The following is a 21667-nucleotide window of genomic DNA, read 5'->3' on the forward strand; positions in this document are numbered from 1 at the left end:
ACACACGAACAAAATTCTCACTATTAAGTAGTTGCTTATTAAAATGCTTATAACTAACATATTGACAAAGCATATATTCTACATCCCTAACCCTTTAAAAAAGTAGCTAATGATTTGTTAATGGCAATAATTGGACCTTAAAATAAAGTGTGACCCAAATTCGAAGTCAAATAAAATATTTAAAATACTGTTAAGTTTTTTATAAGATTAAATACAGTTGTTAAATACAGTTTTTAAAATGATGAAATGAAAGTGTATTATCCATTATGATGAATAATTGGACAAGAATAGTAACCTTTTTAAGAACTAGCCAATATTTTTGTCAAATGTACCAGTGAGGAAATTTAACACGGTTAGAAATCAGTTAACCTGGATAACTTAGTCGGGTCACACTAATGATGTCTGAAATGCCCATGGGCTCAGCTCCTGATGCTGTTTACTGAGAAGTAAGGCTAATGCGATAAAGCAGTTTTGCATTAAAGATCTTACTCTTAGGAAGGAGTCGAGCGCTCCGTTCTCCATGAACTCTGTAACTATAAGCACCGGGCAGCTCCTGGTCAGAACTCCCTCCAAGTGGATGACATTGGGATGGTCAAACTGGCCCATGATGCTGGCCTCGCTAAGGAAGTCTCGTCGTTGGCGCTCCGTGTAGCCCGCCTTCAGCGTCTTGATGGCCACGGTGGTCTCCTTTCGGCCAGGCTGCTTGAGTCGGCCTCGACACACCTCCCCGAACTCTCCTGGATGAATGGAGCGGAGGAAGAGGAGAGAGGGAGTGGGGTGGGGGTGTGAGGGAGAGGGAGAGGGAGGATTATTGGTTTGAGCTCAGGATCAAAAAATCATTCGAGGGAAGAAATGATGCACCGCTGAAAACCAAGGGAAGTGCAAACGAGAGAAAAGAACGGATGGCAGCAGTTTAGGGTTTGAATAGGCAGGGGACGGATGGAGAGAGATGGGGAGAGAGGAGTTTAGGGACACGTTGTGGAGAGGGAGGGGACAGGAATTTAAGGGTTGTGGGAGTCTTGGGCCTGGATTCTGGATGTGCAGGATTGAAATGAGGTGGAGGGGATTGATTCAGATCGTAAAACATGGAAGTAGCAAAACACAAGCACAGGGATAAATAAATAAATAATAATAAAACATAGGTAAAGGCAGCAAGCAGCATGCATATGGTTAGTTACAGAATAAACTCATCTCTCAAGAATATGGTTTGTTATAAACAATTATAAATACATATTTTTAAAATGTTTCCTCCGAGGCAGTGGTTCTTAACTGGGAGGTTGCACGTCTGTTCTTACAGGGGTTATGGACATAAAAGACAAAAACACTGAATCTAAATTATAGAATGCAACTAATTATACAGTTATTAAGCTGCTGTTTTCCACACTGATAATAATAACAAATCTTTCTTGAGCATCAGATATCAGCATATTAGAATGAATCTTCAGAAATCGTCTGACACTGAAGGCTGCTGAAAATGTAACTTTACATCAGAGGAATAAATTACATTTGCAAATCTAAAAATGCAGTTCATGGTAATATTCATAAACAGCAGTGTTTGGTTTTAATAAAGACACTTGGTTCATTTTGTATGATAAATAATTTTGTTACTCCACCAAACTTTCATATTTTATAGGTTTGTGTAAAATTTGAAATCAGGTGTTAGTATAAGTATAAGTTAGTATTCTTCATTAATCAGAAAGGCCTGTTGTTAATACTGATAAATGTGGTTTACCTGCTCCAATGACTTCCTCTATCTTCACACATGAGATGTCAATCTCTCGGGCAAACTCGTGGACGGCTTCATTCGGGTCTTCATATGTAAAAGGGTCAATGTAAACTTTTACACCGGGGGATACTAAAACCAAAAGACCAAGAATATTTTTCAGTTCATTCTTTTTGTAATTACTTTAAATAGGCTAGGTACACTCTTAAAGGGATAGTTCACCCCAAAAAAGTATACCATTCACACAGCTTCAATGGAGGGACTGAGAGCTCTCGGACTAAATCTAAAATATCTTAAACTGTGTTCCAAAGATAAACGGAGGTCTCACTGGTTTGGAACGTCATGAGGGTGAGTTATTAATGACATAATTTTGCTATTTGGATGAACTATCCCTTTAAAAATAAAGGTGCTTCATGATGCCATAGAATAAACTTTTTTGTCTAATTGGTCCCATAAAAAACCTTTAATATCTTAAGAACCTTTCTATTTCACGAAAGGTGCTTCAGATTATAAAAAAGTTAAGAAAGAGGTGGTTATTTAAAAAACCACTGACTGAACCAAATATGGTTCTTCTATGGCAGGGATCCTCAAATCTGGACCTCGAGGTCCACTTTCCTGCAGAGTTTAGCGCTAACCCTAATCAAACACACCTGAGCATGCTAATCAGTGTCAATCAATGTCTTTGAGATCATTCGAAAATGGCAGACAGGTGAGTTTGATCAGGGTTGGAGCTAAACTCTGCAGTGCATTGGACCTTCAGGGTAAGATTTGAGGAAGGGGGTTCTATGGCATCACCTTTATTTTTAAGAGTGTAAACTGCAATAATTCCCTAAATGTTTTAGAGAAACTTAATACAGCCCAATGTGCCAATACAGTTAAGCACTTATTATTGTTTTTCATTATAAATAATAAGGTAAACATTTCTTTTTTTTAATTTTTTATCAGAAACGCCATAATTTTCTGCTGTATTCTTGTTTAATACAAAAATATTATATTTTGACATTAAATTATATGGAAATACATACTTTTTTTCATCCAAAAGCATATATTTTACAGAAAAATTATGTTTTGTTATTTTCCCATTATATATACTTCATTTAAAAAATGGACAGACTTTTATTGCAACATTTTTCAATATTCCCTTAAATAATGAACATTTGAACAGTGTAGAAGTTGAAATTCATCTTGAACTATGAGCTGTCCCCATATGTCACTACATCATTTTCACAAGCTTTCTCTGGTCACAGCAAGAAATATGTTTTTGGCAAACAGTGCAGATATACTCACCGTACTGCTGCAGTTTTTCAGTATACTCCAGCTCAGAGCCAGTACGCTGCCGTCTGTAACCAGATTATACACACACTGAGAGTCTGGCTTTAGACTGGATTTACACACTACAGGCACAAAAAAAGTAACTGGGACATTTTGTGAAAGAGAACATTTGAGTGCTTTAGGTATTTCATATGCTTCAATCATCAATTACGTCCCTCAAATTGCACGGAAAGCTAGTTTTATCAATCTAAACTTACACAGGTAATGCACTTACGATTTCTCGCCATTCAGCCTAATTGCAATACGGTACGAGCAGGATTCAAAGGCCGGGTCAGCACAACAAGCAGCACGAAGGATCGACCGTCAAGACTGTCTTGTCGTCGCTTCAAACCAGAACCGATCCATTACACGGTTCAGATGAGCCAAAATGTAGGATGTCCCCCAAAAACAGTAAGTCAATTAACACCAAATCATAGGTTGAGCCTTAAGCGAGGAACAAATAACCAGGCCCAAGAACATACATACTAATCTGTTCTGGGTTCATGCCTGTATCAAGTGTCTGAAGACAGTAAACAGTGTATTTAAATCTCGGCCTTCTCATTAAGATCTCTTTGTTTCGCTAACTCTGCATAAGTAGCTTGTTTGAAAGGGAACGGGAGCAAAGGGGCCTATTGGAATTCACCATCTGTGGGATCCCTTTTGTCTCTTGACCTGTGCTAACAATGACGCCTGCTGCTAATTAGCATCTCATCTCCAATTTAAATGTCAGAAGGAAAAGAATGACGCTTCAGCGCGCACACACACACACACACAAAGAACACATTAGGATACTAGCACAGAGGGCATGAATGAGAGAGAAGAAAGAGCTTGAAGCGGAGAGGAGGAGACGCTTTGGCACAACAAGGCGGTCACAGTCAAGAAGAATGTGTCAAATAGACACTGTGGCAGTCTGCCGTCTCTGGAGTGATTGGCAATGTCCCAGTCTTTGCTCGGATCTGGGCGAAGTGGTCTCAAATGAGCATCTTGTGAGAGTCTCATAAATATCCGGAGTCAGACGCACTTTGAAGTCTGTTTTGCAGTCGCTTTCTGATCACATTTTGCTGTTGGGCTATTGAGTTTGTTTGACTCCAAGTACTGAGGCATTGAAACGATAAACAATACAAATAGCTCTTTGCTAAATCAACATGAAATCTAAATAGACCCTGTTTACTTTCTTACTACAAGTTCCTGGTCTAAAGGCGTGGACATTTTACCAGCCAAAAGGCCATTGTCATTTTCAAATCAAGCAGCGTTTGCTCGGTAAGTCTGGTGAATCCGTGTGACCAACTTGAATATGTTGCGAAATCTGCATGGGAAATTCTTGATTGCATGATGGATCGCATTTTTATCACATTTGGAGGGTTCTCAGAAACACGATTTGCCAAAGTTGGTTAAACTTCTATAGTGGGGAGCAGAAATGACAACAAATATAGTTTTTGTGCTCCCATTTCCTCCAATAGGAAAAAGGAAAATTGCATAAAGGGGCAGTCACACTAGACTTTAAACGTGCTAAATAATTTCGGACGCCGCTGCGAATATGGGTGGGAGCAAGATAAAACACTGACATTGCGAACCATGCAGCTTCTTTTTTTATTTTATTTTTATAATCTTTAAAACGTGTATTATATTAAATAGGACGCTGCGCTACAGCTAAAGTTATATAGCGCTTCCTTCATTTTTGAATTTCTGTAACGTTACAGAGATGTCACGCAGTCACGTATCGATCTTCTACTTGTCCCACAGCTTCACGTGATGCGAATTCGCAGGTCAGAGTTCACCAAACTTGAACTTTGGAACGCAGCGAAATGCGAAATTTGTCTTGTTTTATGGTCCACAGAAGAAAGAAAATCATCTAGTTTTGAACAACATGAGGGTGGCTAAATGATGACATGAAGTCATGTATGGGTGTTTAATAATAATACTTACTTAAGGCAGACAACAGCAATGACCACCATAGAGAGGATGACCACAAATCCAGCCGAGGCAGAGCCCACAATGAGTGGCAACAGGTCCTGCACTGACCGCTCCGGGTCATCTGTCACATGAATAGAAATACATTTAGAATACCAATAATGGAAAAATATGCTGCACTTCATATGCAATGTTTCTTTTCAAATCTATCAGGAAAAATGAAAATACACTGTTGCTGTTGACAAGGTAATAAATGATTATGGATGGCATCAGATCATACAGCCTTGAAAGAATCTGATGCAAAATGCTTCAATTCATAATGAATTCGGATCTCATTTGTGATTTTTTCCCCCCTATGATTAGGTTTACATGGTTTGGCATATAAAAAATGGACTTAGCCACTCAGTATCTTTGTAACAGATGCATAAGAAAGAAACCGCCTGTGTTCTTACCATACAGACTTGTACTGAAGTCCACCGGGCTGCTATAGCGTCCGTAACCTGCTACGGTCCGAGCACGTACCTGCACGACGTACACTGTGCCAGCTTTTAAACCCTCCACTTTGGCAGAAGTGTGCTGTGCAGTGACGGTGTGCGAGAACGACTCTCCCTGAGAAACAGAAACACGTAGAGATTAAAGGACTGAAACTAGACTCTTGAGTCACTGAATGCTTAGGGTGAATGTTTAGTTAACAGTTTTCACTGCAATTAGCGGCTCAAAAGTATTTGAAAAGACAATCCTGGGCTAAAACTGTCAGCCAAACACTCGGCTGCAAGTAAATCCTATAGACGAATTAAGCTCCACTTTTTTTAGAATTAGCCATTGGGTTTTGACCAGTGGCCATCTGTTGTTCTATTGTACTCCACTTTAAGACGAGCCAGGGCTACTTTGAGCTCAAGCCAGTTTAACCCATGCTGGGTGCCTGGTGTAATGTCATCTGGCTGGGGTTCAAGAGTTCTTCAGTCAGGGGTGATTTAGATGCACAGCAGTTCCTCACCCTCTCCTGGTACTTGATCTCATAATCCAGGATCACGCCATTGGGCCGCTCTGGGGGCAGCCAGGAGAGGCTGAGAGTGCCAGCTGTGGCCCGCATTAAGTGGACGGTGGGGACCGCTGATGGAGCTGGAGGTTGTTCAGAGATGGAGAGAGAAAAAGCAGAATAACTTTATTAGAATAACAGCAGATTATTTAAGGCTGTGACTCTTTACTGGTGGGTCGGGAGCCATTAAAGGGTCTCTAGTCAGTTCTGATAGAACAGACAGCTGGGAAATAAAATGCGAAATGCAAATACTAAAATAAAACCAAAATCGGAAGAGAAAACATTGCATATCGATCTTTACAGGATTCTTTGAGTGAATGAATCCAACTATGCAATATAAGAATAGTGTATTCTGATTACTGTGTGTAATAAACAGAATTTTTAAAATCATATTTCTTGTGGGGCAAAGGCAATGACAATGATTTTTTTATTTTTTATTCAAAGATTCATACATGCAACCTCTGATGAGCATGTTTTGATAATTTAATCTGCTAATTGCAGAACATGTTTTGATAATTTAACCCCCCCAATCCCCCAAATCTACGTCAAAATATAAGATATATATATATATATATATATATATTGTGACGAGTCAGCTGCCTCCTCCCTGATTGTCACCGGCACCCCGTCCTAAATCGCCGCCCTTCACCAGGCTCCCGACTGGAGTGGGTGTGTGAGAGGAGGGGCGCTGGACGAGTCAGGGCTGGCGGCGTGTGATGGGGCACACCTGAAGGAAGTGGAGCCTCATTACCGCCGCTGTTTAAAAGCCCAACGCGCCTCTCCTCAGGAGACCGGTCTCTTCCCCGTGCATGCACACTGGTGTCCTCGTGGGTCCAGGAAGGGTGCGTTGAGGGACTCCCGCGCCACCAAGACGTGAGCTGCCGGACCCGCGATCCGGATGGGAACCGCACCCGTATACACGGCCGACGGGCCAGGATGCCGGGCCGTCCATCCCCTACCAGCGCCGCGGCCAACGAGAGAGACGCGGCCGCTAGGAGAAGCCGCCGCCCCTCGCGCCCCGGACCAAGGAGGGGAGCGCGTGCGGCCGCCGGACTCCGCCCCTTGCCTGGACCCTTCCTTGATGAACACTGCCCGACCCACACAAACCCCGCAGCACAACGAGGACACCAGATCCCCTGTTATTTTGGACACTTTCCCCCTTTGGCCACTTTTATTCCCTTTGTTTTATGATTTCTGTTAATAAAAGCCTCTCCGAGGCCTGACGCCACGCCCACTGTGTCTGTCTTGTGCTCCTCCCGTGACACTGGTGGAGAATGCGGGCAGGCGGAGCCTAGACAGCGCAGTTGGGAAACGTCTGGTGACGTCACCCCCTCTCGCTTGCAAACGTTCGTGAGAACCCAGACTGGGACGGAGGAAAACTGGGGACAGCCTCCCAGCCACACAAGGGGTAAGTGACTTTTCCATTGTCATTTTACCCTGTGGTTGGTTGAGGCTGTCACTAAAACCCGGTTTCTCTGTCCCTGTTCTGGTGCGCTGCGAGAGGGAGGACCGCCCGGAGAGGAAGCCCCGCCCACTCCGACCGTTTGGAGCCTGGTTGAGGATGGTAGCACTCCCGTGTGGGTGGCGCCCTGGGGACGGGGATGTCGCTTGGGAGGGGGAATGTGACGAGTCAGCTGCCTCCTCCCTGATTGTCACCGGCACCCCGTCCTAAATCGCCGCCCTTCACCAGGCTCCCGACTGGAGTGGGTGTGTGAGAGGAGGGGCGCTGGACGAGTCAGGGCTGGCGGCGTGTGATGGGGCACACCTGAAGGAAGTGGAGCCTCATTACCGCCGCTGTTTAAAAGCCCAACGCGCCTCTCCTCAGGAGACCGGTCTCTTCCCCGTGCATGCACACTGGTGTCCTCGTGGGTCCAGGAAGGGTGCGTTGAGGGACTCCCGCGCCACCAAGACGTGAGCTGCCGGACCCGCGATCCGGATGGGAACCGCACCCGTATACACGGCCGACGGGCCAGGATGCCGGGCCGTCCATCCCCTACCAGCGCCGCGGCCAACGAGAGAGACGCGGCCGCTAGGAGAAGCCGCCGCCCCTCGCGCCCCGGACCAAGGAGGGGAGCGCGTGCGGCCGCCGGACTCCGCCCCTTGCCTGGACCCTTCCTTGATGAACACTGCCCGACCCACACAAACCCCGCAGCACAACGAGGACACCAGATCCCCTGTTATTTTGGACACTTTCCCCCTTTGGCCACTTTTATTCCCTTTGTTTTATGATTTCTGTTAATAAAAGCCTCTCCGAGGCCTGACGCCACGCCCACTGTGTCTGTCTTGTGCTCCTCCCGTGACAATATATATATATATATATATACACATATATTTTATTTTTTTATTTTTTTTTATTTTTACAACCTTTTCCCACCAAGTAATATTCATGTAGTGAGACTAACATGCAAAATGAATGATTATTATATTATATTATATTATATTATATTATATTATATTATATTATATTATATTATATTATATTAATTATATTATATTATATTATATTACACATCTTTATGGCAAGGCAAGCTTAGTTCAGATATGGTATGAATCCCCAAACACTTTTTAACGTTCTTAATTTAAACTTCATTACATTTGAAATCTTTACATTTAAAAATGTAAACCATATGAGGCTAACATGATTTTAAAGTGTACATTACTTAGAACTTTCAAAGTGTTTTCAAAGATGTGACAATGTTTTATAAAAACGATAAGCCATTTGAGCCTTTGCTTTACTTTGATTTGACCGGTTTGGTGCAGTTTAAACGGTCTCTTGTGGTTTCCTGGTTTATTAGACAATTGAAAATGAATTTCTCACCTGCTTGATTGGTGGTGATATTGACAGTGGCATATTGCGGGGTGGATGGGCTCTTGGGGGACACCCCGTTGACAGCCTGGATCTCAAAGCTGTAATGGGTGTGAGCCTGTAGATTCCTCACCGCCGCCTGCCTCTCGGCCAGACCCAGACGCCGCGGGGACACCTCCACGTTATCATCACACCGCGCACAGGACCCGCCATCGTGCAGGCACTTCTTACACACCACGTTATACACCACGTCACCTCTCCCGCCCAAATCCCGCGGCTCGGACCACTCCAGTGACACAGAAGTCTCGTTCACGCTGGAGATCACGTTTAATGGAGCCGAGGGAACAGCTAGGAAGACAACGGTAAAGAGTTATACTCGTGAAACATGTATAATTTAACAGGCCAAATATGATGTCCTGGAGCAAAACAGTTTCTGCACATACCCTACAGTCCATGTTTAGTCAGAAAAAAGATCGCTACACAGTATTCCAAGCCTAATGAAAAATCTGGAGCTTTAAAATCAAGTCTGTCATTGGTTAAATTATCTAATTATTCTTGCATATTTGTTTTCAAAAACGTCTAATTTACAATGCACTCCATAGTTAAATTGTCAGGGTCAAATCTCTAACCAACAAATCTGGCTCAGTGAATCATGATGTAAACTAATTAAATCCAGAGGCTGGATTTTCAAAGCACAACTGCCTAAGGAACTGCAAGCTTTGCTAACAATTATTGAAAAGGAATAAATATTTTTTTCCTTTTTTTGTGCTTACCTCCAGCACAATTCCGCTTTTTTTTTACTCTTAAATTACAAACAACATTCAGGCTTCCTGAAAGCGTTCAAAAGAACGCCGCTGGAAAAAAAGCTCTTCAACTAGGGGATTTTGCAACACATTGCATCAATGTGTGAATTCATGTGATATTTCCAATTAAATCCACGTGTCAAGATTCAACAGCGCTGAAGCTAACCGGTTGTAATCGCACGCTTTATGTGCTAGATGCTGAGAACCGACAGGGTTACGTTAGCGATCATGACCTTTTTATCAACACGCTTTCCTGTGTCATTAGTCGCCACATCAAATGGGCCGAATGCACGGGACAGACCTTTTCAACATATCATTAGCACAATGTGGGAGCTATATTAATTTGACAAGTGCTACTGATGATCATCACTTACAAGTGCAGGCGGCATCTGGGGGGTCGCTGTCAGCGCGGTAGTAGCCGCTTTGACAAGGGCAAATGCTGGATGCCCTAAAGCTGGCCTGGCTGTTGGAAGGGCACGGCATACAAGAACCCTCGCCCTGTTTGGATTTAAAGGTCCCCGGGGTGCACGCTAAAGGGTCATAAAGAAAACGGTGTGTTACAATATGTCCTTTTCAAAAATAAACCATACAAAGTTAGATTTATTTTATTATTGACTTTTTACGCTGTGTTGAATGAACAACCCAACTTGCTGGGTAAGGTTAGCCTAACATGTGTTGGGTCGTCTATTTACCTAGCCAATGGGCTAAAACTGGGTTTTAAATCTAGTGTCATATAGGGTGAAAGTTCAATCCATTGCCATGATAACATAATCCCAAAACTCTAAAACAACCATCAAAATTACAAGAACAACTTTACAGCTCAAATAATACTTGAAGAATTAATGTTATGTTTTATATTATAAACTTCACTTTCAGCTTCAGAATCCTTCAAAATGGCCCGATTCACATCCATTGTAAATGCCTTACAGAAACGTCGGTAGCACTTTATTTTACAGTCCTGTTCCTCATGTACATACTATGTACTTATTATAGTGATTACAATAACTATGTAATAACTATGTACTAACCCTGAACCTACCCCTAAACCTAACCCTACCCCATGTAGTTACCTTGTGTTACCAGAACTTTTTAGATAAATACACTGTAAGTACACTATAAGTGCATGTTAGTACACGTAGTGTAAAATAAAGTGCTAAAATAAAGTCATTGCCATTACAAGATACAGCCCTAAAAAAGCTCATAAAATACTCATGTTTTAGTAGAAGAATTAATGTGTTCAATATTATAAGCTTCACATTTCTGCTTAAATCAACACTGAACAGATTGGAGCTGAATAATGACACTATTGTTTTTCCAGAGCTGTTTACAGCAGAATTTGGATTTTTTTCTTGTATTTGATGAAGTTTGAATCACTGATTCCATTATTTTCCTGTTTATTATACTGCAAAGCTGCTTTGAAACAATCTCTGTTGTATAAACAGATTAAGGTGACTTGCCTTACTTTTAAATCCTCCAGAAATTGGCTTGTATTGTGCGTCGCACCACAACTTTTCTTTTTTCTTTCTTTTTTGTAATGGAGGTAATGAGAAGGATGACAAACAGAGTTCTTGTAGTAATTAATATTATCAGTTCTTAGTTGAGCTTAACTTGGATTAAACCAGGAATATTCTATATAACACTTTTTTAGTATTGTGTCGCCACTACATATACTATATTTATACATATACTTCAGATACTATAACAAAATTTTTTATTTTTTGAATAGAATTCAAGACATTTATACCAAGAATGAATCACCCAGGTTTAGATAAAGTTCATTTTCTAATTTTTAGAAACCGTACCGTCGAGGCAAACTGTGCTATAATGATGCACTAAAGTCAGTCCGTTTCATTTGGAAGAAAACGGCTGATGTAACAGTCTGGCTGAGGAATCGGCTGCTTTCAGTTTTTGCTGTAAACAATCCACCACACCCGTGTCTCCACACAACACACTGCAGTTAATGGGGACCGTGCCGAGAGATGTGCATGTCTGCATGTGACACCGCAGGTGAATTCTAGCAAATGCAGAAAAAAAAAAATCATCTTCAGTATTCCTCCCATGACACATATCGCTTCACGGCTAGTGTAATAAGACAGTGGAAAATCCGAGCGAGTGGCCCCTGCTCCCAGCCTTAACACGCGTGGCGTTACGCATTCAGACCGAGCACAAGAACGAGTCAGAAAGAGCTTTTAGAGAAGAGAGAGAGAGAGAATATGTTTCCTTTCTCTGAGTGTGTGTGTGTGTGTGTGTGTGCGCGTGAGTGGGCCTGCGGATTAAAGCTGGAAGGTGATAAAGGAAATTAGACGCACTCTCCATTGGCCACGGCACATCTCACGGCTCTATAGCGCGGCCCGGGAGAGTCGTTTATCAGTCCTTTAAGGCAAGCTCTTAACCTTGAACAACCAGATGGAAACAAATGAGCCGCCACATACTGGCAATCTCAAAGGAAGTTCCCCTCTGTCCACCAGTTCCTTCCCAGAGAACAGTCCAGGAGGCCCATCCAATTCACATTTTATTACTCGGAGCCCACCTCATCATTCGTTCGCACTCCCTCTCTCTCCTCCCCCGCTCTCTCTGTAGACTCTCTTTTAATTTTCCCCATTACTCTCCCAGACTCGCGTCTGCGAATTGGTCTCGCCTTCTGCAGAACTATCCGTCTCTGGTATATCGCTCTGTTAGGACCCTATCAGATGTGTCAGTGGAAGCTGTGGGCTGCCGCTGTTGGCAGCTTTGTTCTCTGACACCACTGCAGTCCTCCACCCATTACTGAGACTCTCTCTCTTCTGTGCTGAGCCCAGATAAAGTCTGCGGGGAGACTGTAGATCAGTACAGCGAATCCTCACATTGTTCTCCAGATTCTGGACTGGCAGCCGATACTAGTCTTGTTGAGCTCCTAAATTCTGGCCTTCTCATATTCACCTAAAAAATCCTATTAGCCGTTTTGGCCTTTGACCCCAGAATGCAAAGAGAAATCCAATTAGATAATAGTCTTATAACACTACTTGCGTCGAAGCCATATGACTTTCTTTCTTCGATTGAATTCAAATAGTGAAATACTGCAGAATGTGCTATTCATTTAACACAAGTGAACAAAAGAAGCACCATAAAGGTTTCATAAAAGCAGTCAATATGATTACTCACATTAAAGATATCCATTTACATTTATTTTAACGGAAAACAGAATACTCATTTACATTTTTGGGTGAACTATGCATGTGATTTTATGTGTGTTGTGAGTTGATTATTGTGTGGACATATCTGAAAATCCGTGTTTTGGGGAAATCTGAAAGCATACTTTATTGATAAAAAATGAAGAAAAATGCTATGTTTTCTTTGCATTTTATGTAGATTTTATAAAATATACAGTACACTGTAATTAAAAGTTTGAGGCTGATAAGTAATTACATTAAGTCTATATTTGTACTGAGATTGCATTTATTTGATGCAAATACAGCAAAACATTTTAAATTGTAAAATATTATTTCAATTTGTTTTCTATTTTACTATCATTTAAAATGTACTTGATTTCAGTGATGGCAAAGCTGAATTGCTTCAATTGTTAACCACATATACAATTGAACATGATTGTGATACATAACACTGTCACGTATCAACAGATTTACTCACAGAAACATGAAAACTTCAAATCTATTTGGAGCCACATGTCAATACAAACTCATTTTTAACATAAAAATAGCAAACCACTAGTCCACATTATGAAAAAAGTTCTTTGAACGTCAAAAAGAAGCTACTTCATGTGAAAATGTAGTTCTGATCTCCAGTATGGGGTATTGTGTGTGCAAAAAACGAGTTTTGCCAGTGACTGCCTAAAAAAGAATATAAAACCCTCTGACCTGCAAGCAACCTTTGCATTGCTTCAGATAGATTTTTATAATCCATATTGTGGCATCTGCCAGCAAACACTCAAAAGCTTTAACCAGAATCCGCTTTCCTCTGATTTAAAAAGCCAAACACTTACCCTGGCACTGAGTATCTTTCTTGGCCGGCTCAAAGCCCGGCATGCAGGTGCACGCTCCCACAGGAACCATCCATTCTCCATCTCCGTTACAGTACAGTTTTAGAGGGACCGATTCCTCTACGGCGTTTGGCACACAGGCTCCGGCAGCGATGACCAGAGAGGTGGCCTCGGCACCAGTGGCCGTCTCGGGGAAGACAGCGAAGTTGGCAATGGTGGTGGAGCACTTTTTAAAGAAAACCCTGGCCGAGATGAGGGACATGCAGGCGCCCAGGTCCTGGAAGGCCAGGTAGAAACCAGCTTTGGAAAGTGGACCGAAGCTCCGTACTTTGGTGTTGACGATTCCAGACTCCAGCAATGAGAAGCTCTCGTCAGGGGCTATGGTGTCCACCTGGGACAAAAGACGATAGAGAATGAAGACATGTTTGTCCAGTCACAGGAATGTGAATTTATTTCTCCATAGATGCATCTAGAAGGGAACCAAATATTCTGTCATCATTTACTTGCCTAAATCATTCTATGGTCACTTTGGTGATTTTTCTTTTTCATTTCACTGGTCCATTGTCTAACCCTAACCCTAACTAATTCCAGATTTTCAGAGTTGTATCTCAGCCAAATATTGCCCTATCTTAACAAACCATTCATCGATGGGAAGCTTATTTGTTCGGTTTTCAGTTTCGAAAAATTGACACTTAAGACTGGTTTTGTGGCCCAGGGTCACATATAGAAGATAAATATAAAACAGGATTGGAACAACATGAGTTAATGATGACAATATCATTACATATTTGTTATATTCCCAATTAAATAGTTAAGACAGCACCAGTCACCAAAACACTGTAAACTCATGCAAAGGCTTAAATTAAAAGAAGTCATCATTCCGGCTGACCTTTACATAGGGGGTCTCCCTCCATGGTGGACTGCTTGCTGTGGCCATGTCTCCATCCGATTCATAGTAGAACAGATTAAAGGTCTCCTTACAGGAGCCGGGAATATTGGGAATACTGCCACAGTCCCGCACTGAGAACTTGAGCTCCACGTAGACTCGAAGGACTCCTCGACGGGGGATGAAGTCTGTCCGGAGCCAGTTGTTCTGATTAGGCTCCAGTACATTACAGACCTGGTATGTCCTGATGGGGCTCAAGTGGTCATCATATCCACTCACTTCCTCCCACTGAGAAGGGCAGAAAACACTGTCACCGGCTGCACAATGATTTCTTGAAATGTAATGTTCAATTGAAAAATGTCTTATTGAGTTGTTTGCTTCCAAAGAAACGAGCAGACCATCAAACCCAGTGATGCTGTACCTTGTGACTTTGCTTACTCTTTATGTAGTGAAAAAAAATAAATAAATAAATAAAATATATATATATATATATATATATATATAGATTATATATATATAGATTATATATATATATATATATATATATATATATATATATATATATATATATATATTATATATATAAAGTTTATAAAGAATCTAACAGTGTCCCGACCAGGTGCAATTTAATAAAGCCATCTTCACTGTTATCATGAGTTGTTATTTTTTTAATGACCATGTTGTAGTTTCTAAATTCAAATTTATTTTGATATTATAAAGTCAAACATGTAAGGATGATACAACTGTCCTGACATGATGAACAATCGGTCAGTCAATCGATCAATCAATCAATCAATCAATATTAGCATTTTCTTTGACATACTGTATTATTATACCTATTAAAAGCTTCACAGCTTTTTTAATATTCAAAAAAACGTGGTTCAATCAACATGCAGAAACATACAGAAAAATTTAATCAACAAAAAAAACATTAGAAAATTATCTCATAGAAAGGACCTTCAAAAATGTGTGTCAGTGTCAATGAGTCTCTTCAAATGTCAGATCATTTTCTTTAGGAAAGGTTCTGGTTTTAAAATGTCAAGTGGTGCGACTCAAAAAAGTACATCTGAATTAATAATTCATATTTGTTAATACGAAAAGGTTTACCTTTTTGCCTTAAATTACTGAAATGAAACAACATTTGAGATATGTATACTCCATGTATTACAAGAAAATATGAATTTTTACTCGCCGCATGCCATTGACATTCATAGACATTCTTCGTCATTGAGTAGTGTATAAACATAACATATTTTCAGATTGACTTAATAATCATGCCACATTTCTTGTTTACCATGTACTGACAAATTATCATTGGAAAAGTGTCACGTCATGTCTGGTTAGGACACAGTGTCAAACAAAACCTAAAAATCCTAAAATGATCTGGATCTAGGGATTGTTATGAAGACAATACCTAAGTTGCCTCGAAGCAGCACTAAATGGAAGTAGGACTAGTGAACGACTCAGATGCTCAATTAAATTCATGTCGCTGGTTAGGGTAAATAGAAATGCTTTCTCAAAGGTGACATTCGGGTTGCCTGAACTTCTCACAACACAATTAAGAGGCATCACAGCGAGGGGTAGCATGTGTTTATCTCCAGGTGTGAAGGAACACATTACTTATGATGATGCACGGCTTTTGAGATGCCAGACATCGAGCGCCAGCCTGCGGAAAGGGCTGTGCTGCTTAAGATTGTTGCCATGGCAACCCATCATTTCCATTGACTGACTTCGCATGCACATTCCAAAGACAAGTCATACTACGGGAGCGAGTGGATTTGGATGGGGGGGGGGGGCGGGGGTGTCGCGCTTTAGGTCAGACTCGCTGTGGTTAATTTCTTCACCAGTCACAAGTGTAAAATAAACCGCTGCTTGCCAACAGAGAGGTTGTGAGCAATCGTTCTTGTTAATGGCCACCCTTCATTTGTCTCATCAATACATGGGTTGATTAATATCCACCCTTCTGGACAATTACAAACAGGAAAACGCTATAACTCACCCCGCTTTCTGGATAGGTGGTCCACGCCAGCTCTGTAGTAGCCCACCTGCTGTCCATAAGAGTCTCTGTAAAACAAGCAATCAATGAGGCTCTGGCAACATCAGCCTCCATAACAAACACAACAGAGCATCAGCGCGCTAAAACCTGTCATTTAAACGCGTACGTATCAAAGCACTTCACTCATTTGAATTCCCCGCATAGTCTGCGGAAGGCCTAATCGCTGTTTTCACTCCGCACACTAATAATGTGATCCGCATTTATCTACCCACTCCAGCTCTGGCCTGTGGCTGATCTGAGAACAGATCCTGTTGCGTACCGCAGGGATGCTCGCAGCACAGTGACATTCTGCATCCCAGGCGCTCGCTGTTCTCTAAATACACTCCGATCAGTGGAGCGAGACTGCATGAGCCAGCTTCCGCCAATGAACCGCACATACGAATGTTTTATTCACTTTGTAAGTCAGTGTTCGATGAAGCCGAGCGCTCACTTCAAATTAATGTGACACGCACACATCTGCGCAGCAAATCCGTGGAATATTTAGAGCAGAACAGCAACTTAGCTGATTAAGGCCCCGGCAAATACGCATATGGCAAACGTACACATGGCGTTTATGTGGATTGTACACCTCGCTTTTACAGCACTGTAAATCACAGAGAGAGTTAATTGTGTGATGAAATAGGGCATCTCGCTGCGTGAAATATTCATCAAATTGGAGGGAAGTTCTTTTGATGCTTTGATCAATTCCTTATGACCGCATTCAGTCTTTCCTTAAGGCTCTTTGCATCTGTGCATTTGGCTGCATTGTGGAAAACAACGTCATGATACTTCTTTTTACACAAAGCAGCTCATCGCAGTCTATTAAGAACAAACGAGTGCACAGGACGTTCTTTGAAACTCTGTTTTGTACAGTCAGCATATGTACAAAAAGCCTCATTATTCTTTCAAATCGTTTGTTTGTACACTATTAACAGAACGTAAGACTATAAAGAGAAACAAACAACATTTAGGGGCAGCTGTAAGGAGTAAAATAAGAATAGTGCTTATTCGTTTTATTAAATGTTTACATGCAATATTTGATTTCAGTCGGACTGTAAATGCTTTAAGGAATGTTCTCACCGATGATGATGGCTATAACAATAACGGACACTATAAAGTTTTAAAAATCACTCTAATTCAGTGAGAATAGGAAGTTCGCACCACAACGACAACAACACAGAGGAACAATGTCGTTGGAAACATGTTAAAAAATTTTTAGGTGATAAATGATAAATAAACTATTAACAGCTAAACAGAATCTACCTGACTTTAAAGCGTTTGAGCATTTCATAACATGACATAACTGAAGCGCGCCATTAGAATAAACAGAATATTACTGTGCGTTGACAAGGATGACAATAATCAAATGTTATAGTCATCTGGTTCTTGATAAGAATGGAACTCTAGTCCAAATGAAATCATACAAATACCGTTTTTTGCAAAATTGGACTAAAGGTGTGCTCACATTTATCATTTTCCAGCGATTTTTCACGTCATTCCAAATTCAGTCATTTCAACAGGAATCCAGAGATTTCCACATGCATATTCTCTAATAGCTAATCTGGCCACAGACATCTCATCAATCTGAATGCACCTCAACAGTCCTATTTATGTGACTGTAACTTGGCTTCATCCAGAATGTGTTGATCTGACCGCAATCGGCCTTGCTGTTGTACATTTACAGTACTAACGTGCAATGGATGCAACACAAGCATGGTATACTACTGGTCTGTACTGATTATTCGTATGCATTGTGTCATATGTACTTGGAAACCCCGATTAAGTGGCCATTCACACGAAAAGTGTTTTTGTATTAAACAGCATGCGATGTAGTGTAGTGGAATGAACAAAAGAAATGTACAGAGATACATTTTTCCGTGCCGTGCGAGGCACTGCAAAATATGCAATACACAGCGGTAAAATGTGTCTGTCTAGTGCTATGGAAAACAATGGAAAAGCAGCGCAGTGGAATGCAAAAAATAAATAAATAAAACCGTACCTCGATGACTGTGCATGTAAATTAAGAAAGTGTTGTAATAAAACTGTAAATGACAAAAACTGTCACCCTGTTTCAGACCACAGTAATGATACTAACTAACAGGGTCAAGTTACGTATGGTTTGTTTTATATTTAGACACCATAGTGCCTGGAAGGCTTCTGACAGATGGACTGACTTGACACAGGGGACCCTGGATGCAGCCTTATACTTTTCCTCTTGTCATGAGGTGCTTGCCCCACTTGACCTCCGTCTGAAGTGTAACTAATGTAGTCTGCAAAGAAACCTGCTCGGAAACTAGACCTATGAGTCAAACACCTACTCTCTCTCTCACACATTATCGATCGAGATCCTCACATTGAAAGTGATGAAGAATTGAGGTAGTCATGGCCAAGGTGAAGGAGTATCTGGCTCTACTGTAGCTAAGGATTATTGGGATATGATCGAGGTACATAATGAAGTCAGCTATGCATAATATCAAACAAAATCCTGCCGGGAGACTGTAATTTTGCAACAAGGAAATTTTTTTTGTTTTTGCTTAACAGCAATTTGTTTGGAATTTGAAATTAATCATTCTCAAGCATTCGATTACATGGAGAGAGACAAACTGCTTGCATGCATTTTTCTTAAATATGCAAACAACTAATTTCACAAATGTAAAAATATATTTATTTACAATTTCAGGGCTAGAAAATATGAAAGGGACAGTAACCCATTCATTAGAGTCCTTAACAAGAATATAGTGTGAAGTGAACAAACCTCAAAGGTATCAATAGCTTTTCAGAAACCACACCTAGGCTCAATGTTGGCACGTTTCACCTAACCACTGTTTTCAAAAAACAACTGTCTTGGATTTAATTTCGAAGTGCATTGTTACTTTGAAGCGACTCCCTTTTCTCACCTAGTATATAGGGCTTTGAACAGCTGTGATCATGCAAGCCAATCATCATGTGTGGCAATTACACTGAAGTGATGCTGCTATCATCACTATCTGGGTGACTTAAAAGCCTTTGGGGTGAAATGTGTCACACCAGAGCAACAGGGGGCTTTCAGCACAAAGCTCATCTGAAAATCTAACAGCTAGATGGGATTTTTAATAGAGTAACGATCAAAGCAGTACACTGTCATTCACAAGACTCTACATTTCCAATCAAATTAAAGAGATGCCTAAATGTATACAAGCACCTTAGTTCAACAATAACTATTAGATTTGGTTTAGTCTATGGTTTTACAGTATGCTATATTAAGGAGCATGTGGACAGACAGCATCGTCTGTATAAAATACATGAACATACCATAACACAAACACCTCACAGGTCTGTGTAAAGCTTCCACAAACAGGGTCCCACACGGATTAAAACATTTCCACAAAACTGGCCTTCGGAAACTAGATTTATCAGAAAAATCGGAAACAAATGCAGTAGTAATGATTCAGAAACGGACACACTGAGCCCTGGATTATATGAACCCTAAAATCAAACAGTCATCACTAAAGGCTACACCTAAACGGTTTAATATATTAAGTATTTTCATTTATTCACTTTCATTTGTAAACGCCATAAAATATTTTAAATTTGCAGCCGTTTGCATCTACATCTCTGCCCTACGAATAAAAGGCAAAATCGCATTAAGGCTTATTTAAGTTTTCGTCAAACGAGAAGTTTTTGAGCCAGTACAGTCTGCGCGCTCTGTAGATCACATGCTTTAGTTATGTAAATATATATATTTTTTTGTATTACACATTCTATCGAATTAATAAAAGGAATAGCCAACTGATGCCCATTTAACAGCAGCTTGGAAACCGAGTAGCCCTGTAACAAAGAGCATTTACACTTACCCTCTACAGCGAGAATAACGGGTACCCAAAGGCTGTATAATAACAGCGAATAATCCATTGTCATGAAGCTTGAGGTTGCAACATGAATAGCTTGTTGTCTATATGACACCGGAATAGAAAGTCTCGTTAAATCTCAGCATTCACCGACTGGAGGAGCGAATTCACGCCTTGGGAAATTTCAGCCTGGGAGAAAAAAAATGCACGTCTTTCATTCACAACTGTTTGCGCAATGGAATCCACGGACGATCTCGATCGTGAGCGCGGTCTATCATGCTCGTCTACATGTGTGGCATCATCCTCATCCTCAGTGTGAAAGAAGCTGTTGATTCTCTGCGACTGCACGGAGGAGTGTCAGTTGCGAGAAAGGATGGGGGGCGAAAGCTCTATTGGTCCCAAGGCAAAACCCTGCGGGATACCGCTGATAACTTACAGACCAAGTACTCCCCCACGTTCTTTTATTTATGCATTTAATTATTTGTTTTAGAGAAGTGTTAAATCGACGTGTAACTCTTTTATTGTATATGCCACTATAAGGCAAAACAAAGCTCCAGAATCCCCATAAGTCGAGTTGTGGCAAATTGCTAATGTGTGAGTATTCTTTGTTGCACAGCGCCACTCACTGTTTGTTTACTGCAGGAATTGGTGTACTGTAGTTAAGAAGGGAGTGACTTGGCAAATGGCCACCAGGATACTTGTGTAACAGTCACCCAACACCAATAATAAAATCATCATCTAGCTTTCTGCTGATTAAATAATGGGCTGCATGTTGACAGGAAGGTTATGGGATACTGTAAACAATCTTCAAAGCTGTACATTAGTGATATCATGCACAGTGCTGAATATTACTTCAGAAATGTAATCTGGTACTTATTACACAACAGTTTTTTTTTATTATTACATAAAATACAGTCTGGTTACCACTTACTTCATTTTGATCTACAGTAACTTATTTATTCAGCTACACATCCAACATCTTGTACTAATTTGAAAAGACAAACATAAATAGAGGAAAATATTCTTTAAACTACACTATCAGCACAAACAGTTTCTTTCATTATCTACATGTTTTCACAAAAGCCTAATCACTGATTTTGAAGTGTTTTATAAATACCAATTAACACTCATCGAGTAACAATTAAATTAAATTAAACAACAATAGAACTAGTAAAAACGAGTCTTTTGTGATTGTAATAACTAAGCTAATTTTAGACAGCAAGGATTGCAACAATGTATAATTTACCATAAACAATTTATAATTGATATTACATTTCAAGTAATCACAACCAATTGGGGACATAGAGAACGCTATTACAGAAAATAAATAAATAAATAAAAGGACGACAT

General features: G+C 40.7%; 1 protein-coding gene across 1 annotated transcript in view; it reads right to left on the bottom strand.

Moving 5' to 3' along the window:
* Positions 1–20866, bottom strand: part of LOC127951494 (ephrin type-B receptor 3-like) — a 32898-nt gene extending 12032 nt beyond the window's left edge. The window contains exons 1-12 of the mRNA XM_052549385.1: positions 20324–20866; positions 16455–16519; positions 14459–14743; positions 13573–13960; positions 9968–10123; positions 8803–9138; positions 5943–6067; positions 5398–5554; positions 4961–5069; positions 3011–3063; positions 1733–1855; positions 490–737 (exon numbers count right to left, since the gene is read on the bottom strand). Coding sequence (XP_052405345.1) covers positions 490–737; positions 1733–1855; positions 3011–3063; positions 4961–5069; positions 5398–5554; positions 5943–6067; positions 8803–9138; positions 9968–10123; positions 13573–13960; positions 14459–14743; positions 16455–16519; positions 20324–20387 — 2109 coding nt within the window. The 5' untranslated portion in view covers positions 20388–20866. The remainder of the gene's footprint in view (positions 1–489; positions 738–1732; positions 1856–3010; positions 3064–4960; positions 5070–5397; positions 5555–5942; positions 6068–8802; positions 9139–9967; positions 10124–13572; positions 13961–14458; positions 14744–16454; positions 16520–20323) is intronic.
* Positions 20867–21667: the final 801 nt, after the last annotated feature.

The sequence above is a fragment of the Carassius gibelio genome, chromosome B2, assembly GCF_023724105.1.
Source record: "Carassius gibelio isolate Cgi1373 ecotype wild population from Czech Republic chromosome B2, carGib1.2-hapl.c, whole genome shotgun sequence".
Lineage (NCBI taxonomy): Eukaryota > Metazoa > Chordata > Actinopteri > Cypriniformes > Cyprinidae > Carassius > Carassius gibelio.